A 25936-nucleotide genomic window follows, 5' to 3' on the forward strand; every position below is an offset into this window, starting at 1 on the left:
GTGGTACTTTTGTAACAATCCATGCACCTACACTGACACATCATTATCACCCAAACTCTGTAGTTTCCATTAGCATTCACTCTTAATGTACATCCTAGGAGTTTGGAGGTACACGTATGTACCTTACTGTCTTCATAGTTTTGCCTTTTCCAGAATATGGTATAGTTGAAATCATATACTATGTACTCTTTTAAGACTGTTTTATTTCATTTAATTATAGGCACTTAATTTTGCTTCACATCTTTTCATGGTTTGGTAGTTCATTTCTTTTTAATGCTGAAAAATATTCTGTTTCCTGGATAGACTGGTTTATTTATCCATTCACTCACTGGAGGACCTCTTGGTTGCTTCCAAGTTTTGGCAATTATGAATACAGCTGCCATAAACATTCACGTGCAGCTTTTGGTGTGGTCACAAGTTTCAATCCCTTTAGAGATTGTGCCAGGTAGTACAATTGCAGGATCATATGACAAGAGCATGTTTAGTTTTGTATGAAAATGCCAAACTGGCTTCCAAAGTGGCTGTATCATTTTGCATTCCCACCAACAAGCAATAAGAAGAGCTCTTGTTGCTCTACATACTCACAAATATTTGGTATTGTTTGTGTTCTGGATTTTGGCCATTTTAATAAATGTGTAGTGGTATCTCAATTGTTGTTTTAATTTGAAATTCCCTTATGACATATGAGGTGAAGCATCTTTTCATATGCTTATTTGCCATGTATATATCTTTGGAGAGGTTAAGATCTTTAGCCCATTTTTAAAAAGGATTGTTTATTTTCTTAATATTGAGTATATTTTGGATAACAGTTCTTTATCAGAAATGTCTTTTGCAGATATTTGGTCCTGGTCTGTGGCTTGTCTTCTCATTATCCTGATGTAGACAGTTTTTATGTAAGTGGAGCTAGTTCCTTTATATCAGTCATAAACAGTATATATCTGTTGCTAGGGTCAGAGTAATGGGGATGTAATGCATACACAGACTGGATTGGGTGACAGTAAGGTGTTATGCAGAACTTAGGAGAATCGGAAGCAAGTCTCAGTTCAGTATATTAAAAGACAATCTTTAAATGAATGAAATTTAACAGTGTTTCACTGAGCAAAGAATGAGAGAATCAGCAGTTCCCAAAAAAGAATAGGTTAAGAGTGACTGCAGGGCTGCCACATGGCCGGCTAATACTTGTGGACAGAACAAGGAAAGTGATGGATAGAAAATGGAAGCAAGATACAGAAACAGCAGGATTGGTTTCAGCTCAGCATTTGCCTTATTTGAACATGATTTGAACAGTTGGCCACCTGTGATTGGCTGAAACTGTGTGATTGATACAAGAGTAAGTTACAATTTGCCCACACATCCAGTTAGGTTATACTTCACTATATTTGAAGAAACCTTTAGGCTGAACTTAAATTATGTCAGGAAGTAGCTTTAACTTAATTTAACAATTTCCCCCTTCAGGAAGTTGACCAAAACTTTAGGCATTGACGTCAACAGTTAGGGCCAAGGGGAGTTCCTTATTATGCTGGAATCTCCTATTTTTAAGAGAACAGAAACTGTTCTGTTTGGAGATCTATCTGCTTTCTTAAAGTTTCAGTTTGATTACACGGCACTTAGCATGCATGACTCTATTTTAGTTTGATCTGGTCTGTTGGGGCTTAGTGCAGTAGCTCAGTCCAGAACAATGCCTTTCATAATTTTGTTTAATGAGTACCAGCAACTAGAATCATCAGATTGGAAGGCGGTGAGCAGCAATAGCTGTTGGAGGTAGCTGCATGGTGGCTGTGGGCTGAGTAGAGTCTAAATGAATGCAAGGTCACATAAGGGTTATCACACAGTAAGGGCTCAAGCTGTCATTATTGATGAGTTCCTTTTTGTTGGAATCCCTATGAAATCGTTTGGGCTTGGCCAAATTAGAAATTAAATATCTAGATTTTTCCTGCTAATGTCTGTGAATCCAGAACTGTGGTCAGAAGTCCAGAAAACAAATGAACATTGACAAATTTCAAAAGAGTGAAAGAAAGAAAGAAAGAGGGGAGGAAGAAAGGAAGGAAAGGAGAAATGAAAAATAAAGAAAAGAAAAGAAAGAAATGAGAGGAGAAAATCAAGCCAGCAGGGAAGCAAGAAATGAAAGGTTTTATAGCAGGTTTTTCAGATGTAGAAGTGTATGGTTTAAAATCAAAGAAGGTGAGCACAGCAGACCCTTGTCCCCACACCTCCCCTTCTCCCCTACTCCCTTGGCTTAGCGTCAGCTCCCCACCCACTCTGTGGCCTGGGAAAGGAAAAAAGGCTGGAGGAGAGGGGACTTTGTCCAAGACCCTATAGTTAGCTCAGGGCACTTGTGCCCCTTCTACTTAAAAGCTCTAAACAACTAATTTCTTGGATGTAAGACAGTTAGAACCTCAGACACAAACTGGAAGTCATTAACAGTTGAGTAAAGGTAACAGGGAACAGATTTGCAGATTAAGGAAAGCGACCAAGCAGAAAGCAGGTAACTTAATTTCCATAATTTAGACAGTCGTGCAATTTAACAACCAGATAGACAACCTTGAAAGTTTGTCAAGGAGAAATAACTCCCAAGTCATAAGAACTCATAAGGCAAAGAAGAATGGAAAGTACAACAAACTAATTTTCTTTTTGGAAATAATACCTTTTTCAAAATAATCGGATTCATAAAATTATTGTCCTAGCCAGTTTGTCACATGCAGGAAGAGAAGTCCAATAAAGCATAGGTACAGCAGCTGGACCGATGGACATTATTAGCACTTGGCTTCCTATTCTCCCTGCTGGTACTCTGCGGTGTCTTTTCTTTTCTTTTTCTTTCTTTTTTTTTTTTTGAGAAAGGGTCTCTCTCTGTTGCCCAGGCTGGAGTGCAGTAGCACGATCTCTGCTTACTGCAACCTCCACCTCCCGGGTTCAAGCGATTCTCCTGCCTCAGCCTCCTGAGTAGCTGGGATTACAGGCGCCAGCCACCATGCCTGGCTAATTTTTGTATTTTTAGTAGAGATGGGGTTTTGCCATGTTGGTCAGGCTGGTCTAGAACTCCTGACCTCAGGTTATCCACCCACCTTGGCCTCCCAATGTGCTAGGATTACAGGCGTGAGCCAGCGCACTCGGCCATCTTTTCCAGTTTTTTATTCTGCCCCTGGCCCATGGTCCCAAGTACTGGAAAGGATTTTCCCCACATTTATAGCTCTGAAGTTGAGCTTTTAATCACCTGGCTTGTTGGCTCCCAAGTCTTGCTGCTGGGTAGAATTACCTGGAAAGCTGGCTGCACCTCCCAGATATTTGATTCTTGTGGTGGCATCCAGGTTCTGATCTTTAAAAAGTCTGCAAGGTGATTCTTATGTACATTGAGAACTTTTCCAATCCCCAGTGGAGCCCTAGTCTTTATAATTCACAGTTGCCAAAGTTCAGGGACATTGGTGGAGCTTTCTGAGGGCCTCCTTAGAAAACGCGTGAAGAGGAATTTTCCTGTATTCCCCCTAAAAGAAGTCTCACAGTCTCTGCCACCTCCTACCAAGAGATCCTACTGAGAATTCCTGTAGGCAGAAGCTGGGGCACCTATTTTTGTTGGTTTGTTTCAAATAGGCTCATAGTGTAATATCAATTTCTAGAACAAAAAATGAACATATTAACAAGGAAAATGCATATTCAATAACTTCATCATCACAAATTTTAAAAACGGGGCAGTAAACTATCTAGAGAGGATAAATATACCAGAGATAAAAACCAATAACCATGTAGGATATGGGAAAAGCAGTGGCAAGTATAAAACATGTGACATTAATCCAGACTTTAAAAAGAAAAGTAAAATTCTACATGGAACATCTAACCAAGGAATTAAAATAGTTAGAAAATCAACAAATCAGTCAGCCCTTGCAAAAAACTAATTGTAACTGAAAAAAATCATAAAAATATTGCAACAAAGTATTATTAACCAAAGAATGGAAACTAGGATTTGATTCTTTATTTTAAAGCATGACTAAAATAGTCTGGCTTGACCAGCCAATATGAAAAAGAAGGAGTATTGTGAGAATATTACTTGTTTTTAAAGGGCAATTATCATCATTTAAACAGGCAATTATCATCACAGAAAAACCTTGTTTTCCCCAATGTTATATACCAGTTCATGTAACTGTAACTATTATGAAGTACTGTGCAAATTAAATTAAACCACAAACTGCCAGAAAGTCCAGGCTTTTAAGGAAGACACACACCATTCAAACGTGGAGTTCTAGGAATAAGAGAGCCTGGTGCCTAGGGGAGCCAGGACTGCTGGTGCTGCCAACTCCTCTCTCCCTGACAGAAGGCACTGTTGATCATTCTCCTTTCCTGTCTGGTGGTTGCTGGTCCAGGTCCCCACACTGACCAGTGGGGTTCTATGAAGGAGGGTGTGTCACTGGTGACTCCATTCGCACAGTGCTCCTTTCTATCTGTGCTTCTCCCTGGGTTCTAAGGCCTGAGCTCATTACATTCAGTCCTCCCTGTCCTGCACTTAGCCTCTCCCAAACAGACCCCCACTGTTTCCCATATCCCAAATGCTGTGGCCAGATTGACCCCTTCGTCTAACCACTTAGGAACCCCAGTCATTGTCCCCGTTCTCTCTCTCAAATACCCCAACGACTAGAAGCCGCTGTCCCTTTCCACAGATACACCACTCCCAACCACAGCCTTCCTTCAAAATCCTTCTCTGAGTAGCTTCTTAGTCTTCACCCACCTGCAATTTAGTTCCTCTGACCCTTCTGTACAACATTTATTACCGCAAACCTTCAAGACACAGGTGACTTGTGTACTAACCTTCTGCTTGCTGATCCTTTGGTGAATATTGATTACTCCTTCCAAGAGCAGACACGATGACTGCATATTTTCTTATTTGATCAGAGATAAGGACCAAAAAGAACATTATATAAAGTCCATTGTCCTGTGTGTTATGGGAACTGTGATTATTAGAATATATTGTCCCTGATTTCTGGAAGTTCAGAGTCTTGAATAAGATGTAACACATGTATACAAAACAACTACTACAGAAATGCAACTCGAATGTGTTGGTAAGATCACAAGTTCTTTGAGAGTTCAGGGGAAGACAGTGGCTGGGGAATGAAAGAAGACCCCATAGAAAAGGTAGCAACTAAGCTGGGTCTAAATAATTTTTAGATTGTTCTGTAATCCCAGTACCTTGAGAGGCCGAGGCGGGCGGGTCATGAAGTCGGGAGATCGAGACCACCCTGACAAACACGGTGAAACCCTGTCTCTACTAAAAATACAAAAAAAAAAAAATTATCCTGGCATGGTGGGGGGCGCCTGTAGTCCCAGCTACTCAGGAGGCTGAGGCAGAAGAATGGCGTGAACCCGGGAGGCGGAGCTTGCAGTGAGCCAAGATCGCACCACTGCACTCCAGCCTGGGCGACAGAGCAAGACTCCGTCTCAAAAAAAAAAGTAATAATTTTTAGATTGCTTAGAAATTTTTGTAGTATTTAAATATGCCAGAGATAAAAACCAATAACTATATAGGAAAGACAAATATAGCTAGCTGGGAGCCCAGACAGATGTTGATGTAGTTTGAGTATGTGTCCCCACCAAATGTCATGTTGAATTGTAATCCCTAGTGTTGGAGATTGGGCCTGGGGGGAGGGGTTTGGGTCATGGGGGTGGATCCCTCATGGCTTGGTCCTGTTCTAGGGATAGTGAGTGAATTCTAGTGAGATCAGGTTGATTAGGTTTATGGCTCCTCCCCCACACTCCCGCTCCTGCACCTGCCTGCACCATGTGACACACAAGCTCCCACATCACCTTCTGCCGTGAGTAGAAATTTCTTGAAGCCTCCTCAGAAGCTGATGCTGGCTCTGTGCTTCCTGTACAGCCTGCAGAACTGTGAGCCAATTAAACCTCTTTTCTTATAAATTATGCAATCTCAAGTATTTCTTTTTTTTGAGACAGAGTCTTGCTCTGTTGCCCAGGCTGGAGTGCAGTGGTGTGATCTTGGCTTATTGCAACCTCTGCCTCCTGGGTTAAAGTGATTCTCCTGCCTCAGTCTCCTGAGTAGCTGGGATTACAGGCGTGCACCCTTATGCCAAGCTAACTTTTGTATTTTTAGTAGAGACGGGCTTTCACCATGTTGGTCAGGCTGGTCTGGAACTCCTGACCTAATGATCCACCTGCCTTGGCCTCCCAAAGTGCTGGGATTACAGGCGTGAGCCACTGCACCCAGACAATCTCAGGTATTTCTTTATAGCAACACAAGAACAGCCTAATAAGGATGTATAGACAGGAAACAGTTGAGATAGCAAGGAGTGTAGAAACTCTGTAATTATACTCTCTAAAGGGGGTATTTTTCCAACATTTAGAAAAATAATATGCTGAGATGAGAGTTTTACATTCTATAATGAAAGACATTAGAGGAGATAGTATAAAACAAATATTGTCTGACCTGTAGATAATTCAGCCCCAGGATAGTACATGTCTAGACTCTCATTCCATTACCAGTGAATGGTGAAGACTGTGCCTCCTGAATTGACTGTCCCTCCTGACATTGACTGTCCCACATCACTTTTCTCATATTAAATCTTAAAGCCAGATGAGGGAAAAGTGTGAGCAAACACCTGGAAACTGAAAAAAAAAAAAAGAGTGTATCTAGGGGAGAGTGAATGAGTAAACCATTTTATCTTGAGCAAAGACCTCCATGAGGAGTAGTAGAGAAGGCAAAGGTGTTTTGTGGCCATCATTTTGATTTCACTCTTTGAGGTTGGTGCATTTTTCTAGTCTGTTTTGACACCAAGGCAATAAATTTTTCTTTTGAATGTTGTGTTTTTTAGCTGTAGAATTTTCATTTAATTTTTAATTTTAATTTTTATAATTACTATTTTTCTTGATTTTTCCCCATGTGTCGTTCACTTATAGTCACTCTTTCCTTTAAATTTCTGAACATGCACACTTATAATGCTATTTTAAAATCCTTGTTTGCTAATTCCAATATCATGTCTGGGTCTGTTTCTACTGACTCTATTTAATCTTGGTTATGGGCTAGATTTGCCTGCTTCTTCAAGTATCTAATAATTTTATATTGTGTCCTGGCCACTGTGGAGGCTATGTTTCTGAGAGTCTGGACTTTATTGCTTTCTTTTAAGGAGTCGTGGATTTTACTGATTTATTGATGGATAAGCTTGATCTTACTGAGTGTTTGTTTTAGACTTTATTAAGGTCAGTCTGGAGTTTCCCTTATTCTATGGCTAGAGAAATCCTGTTCTTAAGTCATGGCCTTTATTGGGATCTAAATTCAATGCTGAGGGTGTTCAGCAACATCTCTTCACTCTACATGGTCAGAACTCCAAATTGTTTCAGTACATGTGATCTCTGGAATCTGTTCAGCTCCATACCCCACCCTCCCCATGGCTGTTCTCTGCTAGGCTTTAGTATTTGGTCAAAGATTTAAGATAACCCATGTCCAGGGGATCACAAGCCTGCATTGTCTGTTATCCAATATCTAAAAAACAGTTACTTTATATATTTTGTTTAGTTTTTATAATAGATCACAGTAAGAGGGTACTCTTACTCTTACACAGTAAAAGGGTACTTTTATTCTCTCATGCCTGGAACCAGAGGTGTCTTACTTCTAAAACTCTTTTGTGAAGCTGGTACCATGGTGCTAGCCAAATTCCCAAGAATAACAGTGCCTCCTTCTTTGAGATTCCCAGCAGGATCTCTTTTCTTGCATTAATTTAGATAAACCAATTATTACCCTTGGTTTACACCAATAGGAACAGGTAATGTGAGAGTTCTGCCCTACTGTCTGTCTGACAATAACTAGGAGACTGTTCCACTCTGGGCACCACACTTTTAGTGAGACATAGGCCACCCAGAGCTCAACCAGAGGAGAATGGCTAGAATGTTGCAGGTAATCCATTTTGTTGTGGATCAGTAAATAGAACTGGGGATATTTAGACTAATTTCTTTAATCTTAGTCTTTGTTTTATGAATCATTGTGATTGCTACCAGACTTTATTCTGTCAGCAAAATGTTTTTAGGGATGACTATTCTCTTCCTTGCTATTTCTAATTTATGTATTATTTCATGATATGTATTTAACTATGTGGCTTCTCAACTTTTGTCCGGAAAATTACAAATTCTTTTTCAGTTTTTTTCCATTTTATCTTATCCTCTTTGAGCTCTTTGTTTTGTGAGTTAAATTCCTATTAATTTACTCTACAGCATAAAATAATTGTGAAGAATTTCTTCCAATTCTTTGTGGCATTATCACCAAGGCTGACTTGTCCATTGAACACAGTAGGCCCAGTGTCTAAGACCCACAGTACTTTCAGAGGCCCAGGAAAGTGTTTTAATTTTTATTTCTTTTAAAGGCAACAAAAGATAATAATATTAATCTATAATATTAAGTTCATATTGGATTATATTAAATAACGAAAATGAGGTCATAAGATATTGTGTTTATGGAAGAAGAAGCTCACATAGACACCTAGAAGCCACAAAAGTCATAGCATGACCCTGATTATCATCCATAACAATATTAACATGAATTCCTTGGTATCATTTATTACCTTGCTCATAATTGAATTTTCCCAACTCTATGAACATTATTGTTTTATAGTTGGCTTGTGAGCCCAGGATCCAAATAAAGGGTAACACATGAAATCTGATTGTCATGACGCTTGAGTCACTCATCTAAACTGGCCCCTCTGCCCTCTTAGCCTGACGCCACTAACCTGTTGCAGATATTAGGCTAATTGTCCTAAGCAGGTGCTTCTCAGAGTCAGGATCTCTCAAAATGAGGTATGCATTTATTTCTCATACCTCTAGATACTGAAAAGCTCATCATGTAACTTCTTACCAGATGGCATCATACTGAAACCGTCATCTGCCTCAGTGATCTCATTCTCTTTTTTTCGGACGGAGTCTCGCTCTGTCACCCAGGCTGGAGTGCAGTGGCGCGATCTCGGCTCACTGCAAGCTCCGCCCCCGGGGTTCACGCCATTCTCCTGCCTCAGCCTCTCCGAGTAGCTGGGACTACAGGCGCCCGCCACCACGCCCGGCTAATTTTTTGTATTTTTAGTAGAGACAGAGTTTCACCGTGGTCTCGATCTCCTGACCTCGTGATCCGCCCGCCTCGGCCTCCCAAAGTGCTGGGATTACAAGCGTGAGCCACCATGCCCGGCCAGTGATCTCATTCTTAACAAAGATTATTTCCTTTGGTACTAACAAATCCTAATGGCATATTTCCCAGGCTGCAGTGTCCTCTGGGAATAGCCAGCCTGAGATTTATTTTGGAGGTTCACAGACCCAAGTTCCTACAGAGTTCTGAGTCGGTCCTTGGGCAGCACATCACCACACTGTATCCAGTGAAGCTTTCCTGAATGTCAGCCAAATGGGACAAAGAGAATGAATGAGAAAGGACACAAGAAAGATTTTAGGCACATCAATATCCAAAAGGATGACCACACAAAATGTATTCAGTCAAAGACAGAAAATGCCATTAGGCAGGAGGAGGATTAAGAAAGAATAAACTCAAAAAGCAAAATGGGGAGCACGGTAAGATGGGAGTGAGCAACACTATCCAACCCTGCAGGAAGAGCGAGTAAGAGAAGGGTTCAGACATCGCGCAGCAGGACGAGTCACAGACAAAACTCCTCGGACACCGGATTAAATAAGGAAGAGGTTTTTTTATTCGGCCGGGAGCGTCGGCACACTCGTGTCTTAAGAGCTGAGCTCCCCGAAAAAGAAATTCCTAGCCCTTTTAAGGGCTTACAACTCTAAGGGGTCTACATGAAAAAGTCATAACAGATCAAGTAAGCGTGAGGAACGTGACTGGGGGCTACATACATCAGCAAACAGAACAAAAAGTTTTACAGTGCTTTCTCATACAATGTCTGGAATTTACAGATAACACCAGTAGTTTTGGTCAGGGGTTAATATTATTATTATTTCAACCACCAGGGCCAGGTGGTGGTGCCAAGGTCGTCTAGCTATTTATCTTACTTCTGTTTCTTTCCAACTTTTTGCTTTCTCCCTTTTCTCCTGTCTTATAAACTAGGGAAAAGGGGAGGTTGGGGAGAAACTGGGAAGGACAACAGGAGAAGTGGTGGTCTCATACCATAATATAACTTGCCCAGAATCACATAACTTGCCCAGAATCACAATGGTTAGAAAATGGCAGAGTTGGGATTTGCACTTTTGGGCTCCAAAAGTGCAAATCTTTTTTTTTTTTTTGGTGAGGTGGGGAGGGTCTCACTCTTGCCCAGGCTGGAGTGCAGTGGTGATCATGGCTCAGCACAGCCTTAACCTCCCTTTGCTCAGGTTATCCTCCCATCTCAGCCTCCAGAGTAGCTGGGCCTACAGGCATGTGCGACCATGCCCAGATAATTTCTTTGCATTTTTTTGTAGAGATACGGTTTTACTATGTTGCCAAGTCTGACCTTGAACTCCGGGCACAAGCGATCCTCCTGCTTCTGCCCCCCAAAGTGCTGGGATGACAGGTGTGAGTGATGGTGTCCAGCCCAGAGTCCAGGGTCTTAACTACAGTGTTCTACTTTGCCCCAAACTAGCTCAGTTGCCTCTGGGTCTCAGTAATTCAAATTTTAAAATTATTATTTATATACTCACAGTCTGTGAAATTTATACAACACACAATTATGTGAACATAATTGTGCCAGTTCCCCTTGCAGGGCCAGGGAAGGGACCCGGCCAGTGACGGCCCAGCTGCTAAGGCTACACAGCTCCACAGCAAACCCTCCCCTGCCCCGGGGAGGCCATCAAACCTTACAAAGAATTGAAGAGTAGATTTATTAAATAATAGGATACATGATGGATTAGAAAATTATTGACCAGATAATGCAAATTTAGAGCAATATATAAAAATTGTGGCTCCTAGGGATAAGTAGGCCTTATCTTGACTGGACTTTCCCCGTGTTTCTCATGCTTATTCTTTTTATTATTTTATTCTAGTTTGCCCACAGTGCTCTGTGCTTTGGGGTCATTCTGACTCCCTCTGACCGGCTCCCAAAAGGAAGCCTCCTTCATGGCACCTTTTGTTGTCCTTGAAGAAAGTTTTTGGTACAGGAAAGGCTAACCAGAGGTTACTCTGCCTTATAGAGTTAGTATGCTGCTCATGAAACTCACAAATTCAAACACACAGTTTTTACCTCAGCATTTAATTTCAGCCTACAAATTTTAAAATCATATATATGTATATGTATATACACATATATTTTAAATCTTTTATCTTTTACATTTTTAGCAATCATTTTAAGGACAACTTTATTTCTTAATAATTTCTTAAGAATTAAATTCCCTTATGCCTTTAAAATTGTATTTATAAATGTAATAGTTTTTATTTTTCTTTTAAGTATTCCCATCATTTGATTTATTAAAAATCTCCCTGAATATTTAAATAATTCTTATGAATCTAATACATGAAATCTAGAAATATGATGCATTTTAAGTTCTTTCAGGCCTTCTAACACTGTTTATATATTTAGGACATTTTAACTGAAAATCATAAATCTTAGCAATGATATATTTTAAATTAGAATAAAAAAGGTGAATTTTTACTCCATTAGGGCCAATTTCTTTTTTTTTTGGAAGGAATAAGTAACAGTTTTATAAATGAAAGATGAATATGAGATTTGTTCAAAATAATTATCTTTCTAGCCAGTCTTTTTCTTTTAACCCTTCTTGAAAATTCTGGCTAGTAGAATGTGACAAAAGTACATATGCGTCTTTATGGCTTAAAACAAAGCATACTTGGCCGGGCGCAGTGGCTCATGCCTGTAATCCCAGAACTTTGGGAGGCCAAGGCGGGTGGATCACGAGATCAGGAGATCGACAGTTAGACCAAAACCCACCTGGAAGGCCCTGCAGGACAATCACTGTGCTGACCTCTTCTCCTGCCCCCCATGTCCCGGCACACCATGGTCTGGCCACACCAGCCTTTTTGTTTTGTAAACAAATTGAGCTCATGCTGGTCCTGAGGCCTTTGCACTTGCTGTTCCCTCTGCCCACAACACTGTTCCCAGATCTTCTCCCTGCTGGCTCCTTCCCATGCCAATGTAACCTCCTCAGAGAGGGTTTCCCTATCCCCTGCCTGAGTTGCCACAATGACACCCATCACTCCTCAGCCCACGGCATTGTCTTTTTTTTCCCCCTTCAAAGCACTTAATAGTATCTGAATTTTTTTTTTTTTTTTGTAGAGTTGGGGTTTCAGTATGTTGGCCAGGCTGGTTTTGAACTCCTCCTGGCCTCAAGTGATCCACCCATCTCGGCCTCCCAAAGTGCTGGGATTACAGGCGTGAGCCACTGCGCCTGGCAAATTTTTTGTATTTTTTGTAGAGATGAGATTTCGCCATCCTACCGGGGCTGGTCTCAAACTCCTGAGCTGGAGCGATCCTCCCACCTCGGCCTCTCTGTGTTGGGATTACAAGTGTTGGGAACCACCACGTCTGGCCCTGCTGAACTGCTTTATGAGGGAAGGAAGTGAAGCTCAGATGGGTCTGAAGGGCAGGCCTGAGGTCACACAGCTGGGGAGATGAGCGGCCGGGGATTGAACCCAGACGTCACCAACCCGAGCCTGCCAGCTTAACTCCGTGCTTCACCTCACAACCCTCATATCTCTTGCATCACGTATGTCCTCAGTTTCTCTCAGCCCCGAGAGCCAGGACTTTAATTACCATCATTCCCATTTTTGCCATAAGGACCCTGAAACTCATCAGGTCCAAGGTTGTGTTCCAGGAAGGCACTAGACCCTGCCCTGAGGTCAGCTGAGCTGAAGCCTGGTGCTCCCGTCCCCTGGCCATAAAGCACCGAGACTCTCTCAATTCAGCGCTGCAGGGACTAAGGTGGTTTTCCACGTTGTTTCTTTAGGGGGCTCCATCCAGCTCCCACCCTCATGCCCTGATGAGCCGCCTTCCCCGAGTGGCTGGTGGCAACCTCAAAGAGGCCAATGTGGCCCTTCAAGGCGCCAGACACCCCGAGCGGGAGGAACCCTGGGGCTGCCCCTACCGTTCTCCTCTGGGTCCTGCTCCTGCTCTGTGCTGGCATAGGTACGCAGGAACTCAGCGAAGGCACCGTCTTGGGCCAGCAGCTCCTGGTAGGAGCCCATCTCAGAGATCTTGCCGCCACTCATGACAATGATGACATCCACCTGTGGCAAGTAGCTCATGCTGTGCATGACCAAGATCCGCGTCTGTGGGCAAAGGGGACACTCGGCCACGTCAGTGCACATGTGTGAGACTGCCTAGCTTGGCAGAGGAATGAGCCGACGAACAACTGGTGGGCAGAACTCAGGTCTGAAGGTGGGACATGCACCTGCGATAACAGCATTCAGGAGCAGCTGAACCTGTGCACACGGTCCTTTAACATGCATTGCAAAGGGCCTGCCACACGTCAGGTGCTGAGCTAAAAGCTGGGGAAGGGGAAGGAAACAAAGACCCCTGCCCCAGATTCCAGGGCCACAGGAGAAACGAACACTAGTAGAATAGTGCTTGGGAATTCGAATCCACATCTGACAAAAGCCCTGTGGCTCTCTCCACGCCATCACGTGTGTCCACGTCCCGGCTTACCCATTCAGCGTGGGAGGGTCGCCCCTGGCCCAGGTGAATGTGGCATTCCTCACGGTGATGCTGTTCGTGCCCCCGCCTACAAAGCAGAGACAACATGTCAGGCACAGGCTGAGCTGTGGGACTCCACATGAACAGAACGCTCTCTTTCTCTGCTTGAGTGGTTCAACCCCAGACGCTTAACACAAATGGCACTAGGCATTATTATCTGGTGACATCAGCCACAGGTTCTGAAAGAGGAAACTCAACCTGCAGTTTTGGAGGCAGCCCCAGACCCAGAAAGCAGAAGGAAACTACAAGAAACTTTGTCCTTGTAAGATGGGGTTGCACCATCTGGATGATCATCTGGGGAGATGACTGCACAGGCGGGGGCCCCACGAGAATTACTCAGTGCTCTCGACGCCCTGGCCCTTATCAGGTAGGTTTGGGGCAGGTCCAGCTGGGAGGGCCGAGCAGTGGCCAAGGTCAGTGGGAAACAGATGGCGTCCACATGCAAACCTCTCTCCACTGGGGTGGCCTGCATCAGACCGCTGGGCCCTCCTTGAGGTTCAAAGGGAGGTCGTTCACCCTTCTCCCCATGTCCTCTATCTGTCTTCCCCCCCCAGCCACACCACCCTACACACATCACATCACAGCAGGTGGATCTTTCTAAAACACCCATCATGATAAACTCAAAAAAAAAGAGGATACGGAACAGGAAGTGTGGTATGAGGGCAAGGGGGAGGGGAGAGTGTTGGAGACAAAGCCCACGTTAACTGGCTCTGTGTTTCTGTCTTCTTCTGAGACAGGATCTGGCTTCTGCACCCAGGCTGGAGTGCAGTGGTGCGATCTCGGCTCACTGCAACCTCCATCTCCCAGGTGCAGGCGATTCTCCCACTTCAGCCTCCTGAGCAATTGGGACTACAGGATGTGCACCACCACACCCAGCTAATTTTTTTGTATTTTTTGCAGAGATGGGGTCTTGACATGTTGCTCAGTCTGGTCTCGAACTCTTGGCCTCAAGTGATCTGCTTGCCTCGGCCTTCCAAAGTGCCGGGATTACAGGCATGAGACACCGCGCCCGGCCAGCTCCACACTTCTAAGGCTCCTAGCACCTCTGTCTTCTTTTACTCTTCTTCCTGTTATTTTCCTTTTACTTCACATCTCTCACTTAAAACAAAAGCAGGCCAGTCGCAGGGGCTCATGCCTGTAATCCCAACACTTTGGGAGACCGAGGCGGGCAGATCACCTGATGTCAGGAGTTCGAGACCAGCCTGGCCAACATGGTGAAACCCCATCTCTACTAAAAATACAAAAATTAGCCAGGTGTGGTGGTGCATGCCTGTAGTCCCAGCTACTCAGGAGTCTGAGACAGGAGAATCGCTTGAAACCAAGGCAGAGGCTGCAGAGAGCCAAGATCGTGCCACTGCACTCCAGCTTGAGAAACAGAGTGAGACTCTGTCTCCAAAAAAAAAAAAAAGAAAAAGAAAAAGAAAAAAGATAAAACAGAAAAGCAACTCTCTGAATTACGAGCCACCTTAAGACCATCTGGAGATAATACAGTAGCATTTTTTGTTTAAGTTGTCAGATGAAGAAATAACTTCCTCCATACATCAAAAAAACAAAAAACCTACAGAGAGAGGAAGGTGCTGGTTAACCTAGATTAACTTTCTCCCTCAGCTCTTCTAAAAGAGTGGATGTGGAATGAGGAAACTGGGAGTTGCTATTTAAGAGATTTAAGAAAAGCCACTGGAGAGAGAGAGGTTGCAGAGAACGGTTAGCTTGGGAGCGGGGAGCAGCCAAGGGGACCCCCACTGGCTAGAGCGTGCTAAACATTCCAGAAAGTCCAACCACCTAGGAGGCCACTATTAGGGCAGGAAGGAGGGGCTGCGGTGCGGGCAGCACCCAGGGGCCTAGGGGTTTCCTGATGCTTCCATTGAGCTGTGAACAAGTTCAGTAGCAAGAAACCACCCCCCGCCCACCTCAAATTTCAGCCTGTGTTTAGCAGAGAAATTTGACCCCAGAGTAGATGGAATCATTCCCTTATGATGTGAGGGGATGTGGGACACTGGGACAGCAGAAACCAGATGACCACAGCCCAGGGGTGTTGGGAGGCAGCATACACTTGGGCCACGGTTCTCAACTGGAGGCAACTGTGCCCCTCAAGGCACATCTGGCGATGTCTGGAGCCACTTTTGGTAGTCAAAATTGGGGTGGGTACTACTGTATCTAATGGGTAGAGTCCAGAGTTGCTGCTCAACATCCCACAGTCCCCAAGCACAAAGAACAATGTGTCTCCAGATATCAGTAGCACCCAGGATAAGAAACCCCACACCAGGGGGCTGAGCTGAAGATGCTGAGACCATCTAGCTCAGACCAGAGACGTGACAACTCCCATGATCTGTTTAGCATCTTCTATACACCAGGTGCTGTGTCAAACATTTTAGGTGCCACTAAAGATACCTGAGCGCCTGCGAGGTGCCAGACACAGCTTATGCCGTATAACCGACATTTACACACATTCAGTCTTCTGACCACACTCATTGGACTCTGGAGCCAGACTGTATGGGTTTGAATCCTGGAGCTACCACTTCGTAGCTGGGTAGCCACAGGCAAGTTACTTAACTTCTCTGTGCTTTTTTTTTTTTTTTTTTTGAGACAGGGTCTCACTCTGATGCCCAGGCTGGAGTACAGTGGCACGATCATAGCTCACTATAGCCTTGAACTCCTGGGCTTAGCCAGTAACTCCTGCCTCAGCCTCTCAAGTGACTAGGACTACAGGTGCACCACCAGGCCTGGTGAATTTTTTAATTTTTGTAGAGACGAGGTCTCACTACATTACCCAAGGTGGTCTCAAACTCCTGGCCTCAAGCAATCCTCCAGCCTTGGCCTCCCGAAGTACTAGGATTATAGGTACGAGCCACTGCACCCAGCCTGTGCCTCACTTATTCATCTGTAAAATACGGCTGACAATCATGCAATCAACTTCAGAGGGCTATGGTGGGGTGTCTATGAGGCAGTGCACACAGAGCACTTCCCACAGTGCTTGGCACATAGTAGGTGCTCAGTAAATCTCAGTGAGGCAATACTCTATGGCCAGGAAGAGCATGGACTCTACCGACGGGCTGTGGGTGTGAATGCTGCTTCTTCTTTTGATCAGCTGTGCAATCTCAGGCAAGTTTCAGAGACCACTTTCTTCATCTGGAAAATGGGGGTTTCCACCACTCTCCTCCAGGGGTGCCACGGTGAGTAATGGACAAGTTGGGACATTGACATCCTTGGAACAGAATGTGCATGACAGGGGCTTTATAAGTGAACATGTCACTGCACTTACTGCCATTAATATTTATTATTATTATTTTTTTTTTGAGATGGAGTCTCTCTCTGTTGCCCTGGCTGGAGTGCAGTGGCATGATCTCGGCTCACTGCAACCTCCACCTCCTGGATTCAAGTGATTCTCCTGCCTCGGCCTCCCGAGTAGTTGGGATTACAGGTGCCCAACACCATGTCCAGCTAATTTTTGTATTTTCAGTAGAGACGGGGTTTCACCATGTTGGCCAGGCTGGTCTCGAACTCCTGACCTCAAGTGATCCACCTGCCTCAGCTCCCCAAAGTGCTGGGATTACAGGCGTGAGCCACTGTGCCCGGCCTAATATTTATTATTAAATGCCTAGAGAGATGGTTACAAACAACATCCCTGGCTCAGGGGGATGGGCTGGGAAACGATAAATTAACAAGCTACAAAACAAACAAATCTGCCAATAAAAATGCATGGCCGGGGTAGTGGCTCACATCTGTCATCTCAGCACTTTGGGAGGCTGAGGCAGAGGGATCCTTGAGCCCAGGAGTTCAAGATCAACTTGAGGGACAAAGCAAGACCTTGTCTCTCCAAATAAAAAAGTTTAATATCGGGGAAAAAAAAAGGCCAGGAGAAGTGGCTCATGCCTATAAGCCCAGCACTTTCGGAGGCTGAGGCAGGTGGATTGCTTGAGCTGAGGAGTTCGAGACTGGCCTGGACAACATGGCGAAACCCTGTCTCTACAAAACATACCAAAAAATTATCCAAGTATGGTGCTGTGTGTGCCTGTAGTTCCAGCTACTTGGGAGGCTAAGGTCAGAGGATCACCTGAGCCCGCGAAATCAAGGCTGCAGTTACAGCTGTGACTGCGCCACTGCACTCCAGCCTGGGTGATGGAATGAGACCCTGTCTCAAAACAAACAAACAAACAAACAAACAAAAATCCAAGTAACACTCGGCCAAAGAAAGGTACTTTTGTTTCCCTTATCTAGATAAAACTGAGGTTCGGACCTAAGTCTACACAGCTTGTGGGTGGTGGAGGCTGGCCAGCCTCCAGAGTCCTCATTTAGCCCAGAATAGAATCAAGGTCAAAGCCTTGGAAAGTGACTCTCAGGGGGAAGCCTCAAGCAGCTGCTGTCCCTCAGCAAGAAAACAAAAATGCAAGTGCAAGTTCACCCTCCTGGGAAGTCTAAGACAGGACAGAAGCCCAGGAGGCCAGGCTTCCCTTCCCTTCTACTGGCTCTGCAGAACCCATGTCCCCCGGGGTCTTGCAGACAAGTGGCTGGGCAGAGTCAAACCTGAGGGCAGCCAAAGCAAAGAAATGCAAGTAGGGAGGACCCAGTGGGAGATGGGAAGGCGGCCACTTCCAGAAACCAGGACCGAACACACACACACTGTCTTTGACAGGCCGTCGCTCGATGCTGTCAGGTTCCAGCTCCTCATGGGAGAAAAGATCCTCAGGCGTTTGAGGGAGACACTCGCCTATGCAGAGAGCAATGGCAGGGGAGAGTTAGTTTTAAAAAGCATTTTTGCAAAACCAACCACGGTTAACTTTCAAGGGTTTCCCTGGGTGTGGAGGTGCACACGCCCTCCCTTATTTCTGAAGGTCCCACATTTCTTAGAACCAGTGTATACTTTAGAATTAAACAAAACAAAACAAAAAACAAAAAAGAAACAGGTTTTGGTTCTGCTTTGTTTTAAAAGCCCATGAAAGGTATTTCAGAAAAAATGGGCAAATGACTGGGCGTGGTAGCTCAAACCTGTAATCCCAGCACTTTGGAAGGCTGAGGCAGGCAGATCACTTGAGGTCAGGAGTTTGAGACCAGCCTGGCCAACATGGTGAAACCCCGCCTCTGCTAAAAATATATATATATATATATATATATATATATATATATATATATATATATATGTATATAACCAGCCTGGCATGGTGGCACGCACCTGCAATCCCAGCTACTTGGGAGGCTGAGGCAGAAAAATCACTCGAACCTGGGAAGACGGAGGTTGCAGTGAGCCAAGATCATGCCACTGCACTCCAGCCTGGGTGACAGAGTGAGGCTCCATCTCAAAAAATAAATAAATACAAATAAAAATAAAAGAAGAAAAGGGCAGAGGCCTAGTGGAAAAGGGACTCTGGAAACATAGTAGCAAATACAACAGAGCCAATTCAAACAGCCCAATGGGACAGGTATTTCTGAGATACTCCAGAAAACTTGGATATGGGCTATTATTGTAAAAACTTATTGTTAGTTTGCCTAGACATGATGACGGTGTTATACTATGTAGGAAGAAATGCACGCTGAAGTATTTGTGGGTAGAATGTAAGGGGTCTGAGATTTGCTTTAAAATTATTTGGCAAAAAAAGGAAAGAATGAAGGGATAGATAGCAGAGTTTAGCATTAAAAACAAATGAAGGGAAAGAGGGACAAGGGAGGGATACTGAAAAAGGATGAGATAAATCAACTGTGGCAAAATGTTTTGGGTTTGTTTTTGAGACAGAATCTCGCTCTGTCACCCAGGCTGGAGTGCAGTGGCACAATCTAGGCTCACTGCAAGCTCCGCCTCCTGGGTTCACACCATTCTCCTGCCTCAGCCTCCCGAGTAGCTGCGATTACAGGCGCCTGCCACCACACCTGGCTAATTTTTTTGTATTTTTAGCAGAGACGGGGTTTCACAGTGTTAGCCAGGATGGTCTCGATCTCCTGACCTCGTGATCCGCCCACCTCGGCCTCCCAAAGTGCCGGGATTACAGGCCTGAGCCACTGCGCCCAGCCTTGGTTTCTTTATTTGAGACAGAGTCTAGCTCTGTTGCCCAGGCTGGAGTAGAGTGGTGCAAACATAACTCACTGCAGCCTCAAACTCCTAGGCTCAAGTGATCCTTCTGCCTCAGCCTCCCATGTAGCCACTGCAGGCGTGCACCCCACACCCATTTTGTTGTTTTTTGTAGAGTAGGGATCTCATTATGTTGCCTAGGCTGATTTTTGAACTCCTGGGCTGAAGCAATCCTATCACCTCGGCCTCCCACAGTGCTGGGATTACAGGCATGAGCCACTGTGCCCAGCCAAAAAATGCTGATGTTGAAACTGAGTGATGTGTACATAGCGTTCATGTTGTATTATTTCCTTTTTTGGAGACTGAGTCTCACTCAGTCACCCAGGCTGGAGTGCAGTGGCACGATCTTGGCTCACTGCAACCTCCACCTCCCAGGTTCAAGCGATTCTTGTGCCTCAGCCTCCAGATTAGCTGGGATTACAGGCACCCACCACCACATCTGGCTAATTTTTGTATTTTTAGTAGAGACAGCGTTTCCCCATGCTGGCCAGGCTGGTCTCAAACTCCGGACCTCAGGTGATCCACCTGCCTTGGCCTCCCAAAGTGCTAGGATTACAGGCATCTGCCACCATGCCTGGCCATAAGGTTGGGGTTTTTCTTTTTTTTTTTATTTTGAGATGGAGTTTTTGTTGTGTCACCCAGACTGGAGTGCAATGGCACAATCTTGGCTCACTGCAACCTCTTCCTCCTGGGCTCAAGCAATTCTCCTGCCTCAGCCTTCCGAGTAGATGGGATTACAGGGACCCGCCACCACACGTGGCTAATTTTTGTATTTTTAGTAGAGATGAGGTTGCACCATGTTGGCCAGGCTGGTCTCGAACTCTTGACCTCAGGTGATCTACCCACCTCAGCCTCCCAAAGTGGTGGGATTACAGGCGTGAGCCACCGCACCCGGCTGTAAGGTTGGGGTTTCTCAAAGCGTGGGTGGTCAAGACCTATCAGTGGGTTGTAAAATCAATCAAGTCAGACAAGAGCTACATTTTTGAAAAAAAGGATAGGAATGGCGGAGGAATAGCAGAAGAGAACAGGGTGTTTCGGAAAGATTCTTCCAGAGCATGGGAAAGCCTTGCTGCATTAAACTTGATTCATATAATCAAGTGCAAATTCTCTGTCAAGAAGTCAAATGCATTTTCTTTCTTTCGGGCATGACCAGACAAAAGCATGGCAGCCTTGGTCCGGGCCTCATGGAGCCCGATCGGGAGTGTGATCTAGAGGCTGCGCTCAGGGGCACTTCCATGCTTTTGTGGCCTAGAACCCCAAGGCCCCCTCTCGGAAGTCGCCCCAGCTTCCCCCTGTACCTGCACGATGCTGCTGATGACCATGGGGAGAATGTTCAGGGGAAACCGGAGGATGTTGAACAAGGCCAAAGACACAAAGGCTGTCTGGGCATCCAGGATGTTGTTCTTGTCAATGGTCACATAGATGGCAAATGTGCACAGGGCCACCTGCAAGCAGAACGCCCGGTGCTGACTGCTGTGCCCTGAGTGAGAGTCATCATCCTAGGAGCAGTGACAGGCCCTGGGGATGCGCTCGGGCCCTCCCCAGGTGGCCACAACTGACCGGCTGCTGGAGCTCGTGGAAACACCTGGGGCAGTATCTGGCACATAGCAGGTGTTCACTAAACACTCCAGGAATGAACTGGATAAATCAACGACCAGGAGGAGCCCAAAGAGCTGGCCTCTCCCATCAACTTTCTCAGCGATGTCCTAGAGGGGCATTCTTAGTATTCCTCAAAAGCACCAAGCACAATCCCCAAGCCAGGCCTTTGCCCCTGCCATTTCCTCTGCCTGAAACCATCTTCCATCTAGGTGGCCACCTGGCTCCTCCCTCTCACCATTCAAGGGAGCTGCCTCTCCCACTCTACCCAAAGAGCCCTGCCATCTGGCCATCGTCCCATGTATTTTCAGGGTCTCAGTACTGCCATTTCATTGTTACTTCCTGGAAGGTCATATAGCTTAAAAATAAAAACCATATACTTTGCCATATCCGCTGTGGGACCCTGGTTATTTCACCTCTCCAGGCGAGCCCCTATTTTCTCATCTATAAAATGGAAGTCATGATAGGCTTTTAAGAGCTGTTGGCGCTTATGTAGCATGCTTATTTGCACAGGGCCCAAGCACAGTAAAACTCAACAGATGGCAGCTGCTTTTATTTCTTGTTACAAGATTTGGTCCAAATTCCTTAGATCATTCTTCCAAGGAATCTATTAATGTGGTCCCATAAGCAAGAGCCCAGTCCCATGGGCAGCCAGAGTTGGTTTGTGTTCTGGCTCTGACATTAACAAGACAGATGACGCTGAGCCATGGCACAGAAATTTTCCAGGCTCCAATGTCAAGAGGGAGGCAAGGTGCTCAAAACGACAGGGACACATGATCCCTGGGTGCAGCGGTGCAATCATGGCTCACCAAACCTCGACCTCCTGGGCCCAAGCATTCCTCCCACCTCACCCTCCCGAGTAGCTAGGACTACAGGCGCATACCGCCATGCCTGGCTAATTTTTTTATTTTTGTAGAGACAGGGTCTCCCTATGCTTCCCAGGCTGTTCTCGAACACCTGGGCTCAGGCCATCTGCCTGCCTCGGCCACCTAAAGTGCTGGGATTACAGGCATCAGCCACTGCACCCATCCTGGCTCCCATCTTCTAAGTGGTAATGAAACACTGGCATCTTACCTAAAGACATTTTTTTTTTTGAGTCACAGTCTCATTCTTTTGCATAAGACGGAGTGCAGTGGTGCGATCGCAGCTCACTGCAACCTCTGCCTCCCAGGGTCAAACGATTCTCATGCCTCAGCCTCCAAGTAGCTGGGATTATAGGCGCCCACCACCAGCCCAGCTAATTTTTTTGTATTTTTCTTAGTAGAGATGGGGTTTCGCCATGTTGGTCAGGCTGGTCTTGAGCTCCTGGCCTCAAGTGATCCGTCTCCCTCGGCCTCCCAAAATACTGGGATTACAGGTGTGAGCCACCATGCCCAGCCCAGAGATATTCTTTACTCAAAAGGGTCTACATGTATCTACATGATAGACTATTCAACCATAAAAAGGAGTGAAATTCTTATACATGCTAAAACATGGATAAACCTTGAAAACATCACGCTAAGAAACCAGTCAGATGGCCAGGCAGGGTGGCTCACACCTGAAATCCCAGCACTTTGGGAGGCTGAGGCGGTTGGATCACCTGAGGTCGGGAGTTCCAGACCAGCCTGACCAACATGGAGAAACTCCGTCTCTACTAAAAATATACAATTAGCCAGGAGTGGTGGTGCATGCCTGTAATCCCAGCTACTCAGTAGGCTGAGGCAGGAGAATCACTTGAACCTAGGAGACAAACGTTGTAGTGAGGCAAGGTCGTGCCATTGCACTCCAGGTGGGCAACAACAGAGAAAAAACTTCGTCTCAAAAAAAAAAAAGAAAGAAACAGTCAGGAAAGGCCACCTGTTGTTTGATTCCATTTATATGCAATGTCCAGAGTAGATAAATAGAGACAGACAGAAAGCAGATTAGTGGTTGCCTGGGATGGAATGGAAGGTTTGGGGAGCAAGTGATAACAGGTACAGGGCTTCCTTTTGGGGTATTGAAAATGTCCTGGAATTAGTGGTGACTGTCGTATCATTTATACAAAAAACCCACTGGGTGAGCGTCACACCACCTACACAAAAGCCCACTGGGTCACCTTCACAACACCTACACAAAAACCCACTGGGTGACCTTCACACCACCTACACAGAAACCCACTGAGTGACCTTCACACCACCTACACAAAAACCCACTGCGTGACCTTCACACCACCTACACAAAAACCCACTGGGCAAGCATCACACCACCTACATAAAAACCCACTGGGTGACCTTCACACCACCTACATAAAAAAACCACTGAATTGCACACTTTTAAATGGTGAATTATACCTCCATTAAAGAAATAAATTTCGATAGGCATGGTAGCCCATGCCTGTAATCCAAATGCTTTGCGAGGCCAAAGAGGGAGGATCACTTGATGCCAGAAGTTTGAGCTGAGCTTGGGCAAAAAAGCAAGGCTGTGTCTCTACAAAATTTTTTAAAAAATAAGCCAGGTGGCTGGGCTCAATGGCTCACCCTGTAATCCCAGCACGCTGGGAGGCCAAGGCAGGTGGATCACCTGAGGTCAGGAGTTCAAGAACAGCCTGTCCGACAGGGCAAAACCCTGTCTCTACTAAAAATACAAAAATTAGCCAGGTGTGGTGGCACGTGCCTGTAGTCCCAGCTACTTGGGAGGCTGAGGTAGGAGAATCACTTGAACCCGGGAGGCGGAGGTTGCAACGGGCCAAGATCGCGCCATTGCACTCCAGCCTGGGCGACAGAGCAAGACTCCCTCTCAAAATAATAATAATAATAATAAGTCAGGCATAGTGGCAGCACCTGTAGTCCTAGCTACTAGGGAGGCTGAGGCAGGAGAATCATTTGAGCCCAAGAGGTCGAGGCTGCAGTGAGCTATGACTGTGCCCCCGCACCAGCCTGGGTAACAGAGTGAGGCCCCTGTCTCTAAATAAGTAATTTTTTAAAAAGTACCTCTCCAAAGTCAACCTATTTGTTAGTGTAGAAGTCAAAGTGCTAACTCAGATCCCAGGGCCCAGCTGATTTGTAAAGTCCCTTCCCTGTACCTCATTTGGCCTCATCTGTCACTCTCCCCTCACTCCCACTGTTTCAGCCTCCATGGTTATCCCACCTATGAATGGGCACAGTAGTGCCTCAGGGCCTTTGCATGTGCTCTAGCTATTCCCTGGTTGGCCTCTTTACCTCCATCAAGTCTTTCCTCAAGTGTCACCTTCTCAGTGAGCTTGGACCACCCTACTTAAAACTGCAAGCCACCCCTATTACAAAGACCTGACTCTTTTCTTTCTATAGCACTTAGGATGGCTTTCTCTAGCACTAGGTTTTATTTATTGTGCCTGTTTTTCCTTGTCTGTCTCTCTCTGTGAAAATGAATGTTCCATGACTGGAGATTATTACTTGTAGTATTCACTGCTGTATTGTCAGAGCCTAGGACAGAGCCCAGATCATGGCGCTCAGTGAATGTCTGCTGGGTAGATGATGGATGGGTAGGAGTGGATAAATGGGTGGGGAAGGGGTAGGTGAATTTGCCTGAGGGCAGAAGAGCACATCAGAGGTGTCTCTTCGGCAGTGAAGCAAACCAGGCCTCAGGCATCTCACCACCAAAACGTACCAGCCCTCTTGGTGAGCCAAGTACCAATCGATGCCAGCTGCTGGCAGCACAGGGCACACACAGAGAGGGGACAGGACATCACGCAGCCCCTTTCAGGTCCACGGTCCTGTCTTCTCCAGGAGGAAGAAGTCATCTAGCCATCCACCCCTCATTATTAACTGAGCACCCATTATGCGCTGGGGACTGAGGAGGGCTTGGCAACCCTGAGACGCACAGTCTAGTGGAAGTACAGGCTTTAACGGGCTCCCTACAGGCAGTGTTTGGAAATCCGAAGAGGCTGGTAGGATGGGCACAATGACTGGGGCTCCAGGCAGGAGGAGACTGGAGTTCGCCTTGTAATAGGCGAGGGTCAAGGGTGCGAAAGTCCTTCATACACAGTGAGGAGCACCTGTCCCCTAGGTGCCTTTTCTGATAAACATGGAAAACCAATGAATGGAACCCCTACACTCCAGCCCACCCCTAAAAATCCTGATGCCCTGTGTGAAGTTATCTGCTCTTACTGCCTGCCTGGCATCTACTGCTGTTTATTGCAACACGCAATTTTCTCTGGGGGAACTGAACTTCTCCCAATCTCAACCTATGAGCTTCAGCCACAGATGAACCTCCTCCCTCACCCCCTACCTTGGCCCCAAGCCCTGAAAGACATGACCCAGCCCTGGCTGACCCAAGCATCCTATCTCCCTGGGCTCAGTGACTGGCTCAGGAAGAAGCATGTGATCGACCACAACCAATGAGACTCAATCCCATAGCTTTGCAGGAACTATTAGGGGAAAAGAGTAAGACTCTCTGTTCACAGGGGTTGCTGAGGTGACAGGATGATCAGGAAACTGCCAGCTAATAAAGAAACCACCATCAAGAAAACAGAGCTGAGAGTCAGAGACGTTGTTATTCCCAACATTGTCTTGCGAACTCCTAGATCCAGCTATGCCTGGAACCCCATCATGCTTGAAAGTCTTTTTCTAGACTTTTCAGTTTTATGACTCAAAAATCCCCCTCTTCTCTTACTCTAGTTGATTTAAGCTACGTTTCTTCATTTGCAAGACAGTTCCTAACTAATATGATTTAT

General features: G+C 45.6%; 1 protein-coding gene across 1 annotated transcript in view; it reads right to left on the reverse strand.

The window, feature by feature from the left end:
* LOC115834422 (multidrug resistance-associated protein 1-like) overlaps positions 1–25936 on the reverse strand; it is a 68107-nt gene that overhangs the window by 10525 nt on the left and 31646 nt on the right. The window contains 4 exon segments of the mRNA XM_030809185.1: positions 13563–13638; positions 18232–18285; positions 18288–18318; positions 20970–21116. Of these exon segments, the coding sequence (XP_030665045.1) occupies positions 13563–13638; positions 18232–18285; positions 18288–18318; positions 20970–21116 (308 nt within the window).

Source organism: Nomascus leucogenys, unplaced genomic scaffold (assembly GCF_006542625.1).
Source record: "Nomascus leucogenys isolate Asia unplaced genomic scaffold, Asia_NLE_v1 Super-Scaffold_637, whole genome shotgun sequence".
Taxonomy (NCBI): domain Eukaryota; kingdom Metazoa; phylum Chordata; class Mammalia; order Primates; family Hylobatidae; genus Nomascus; species Nomascus leucogenys.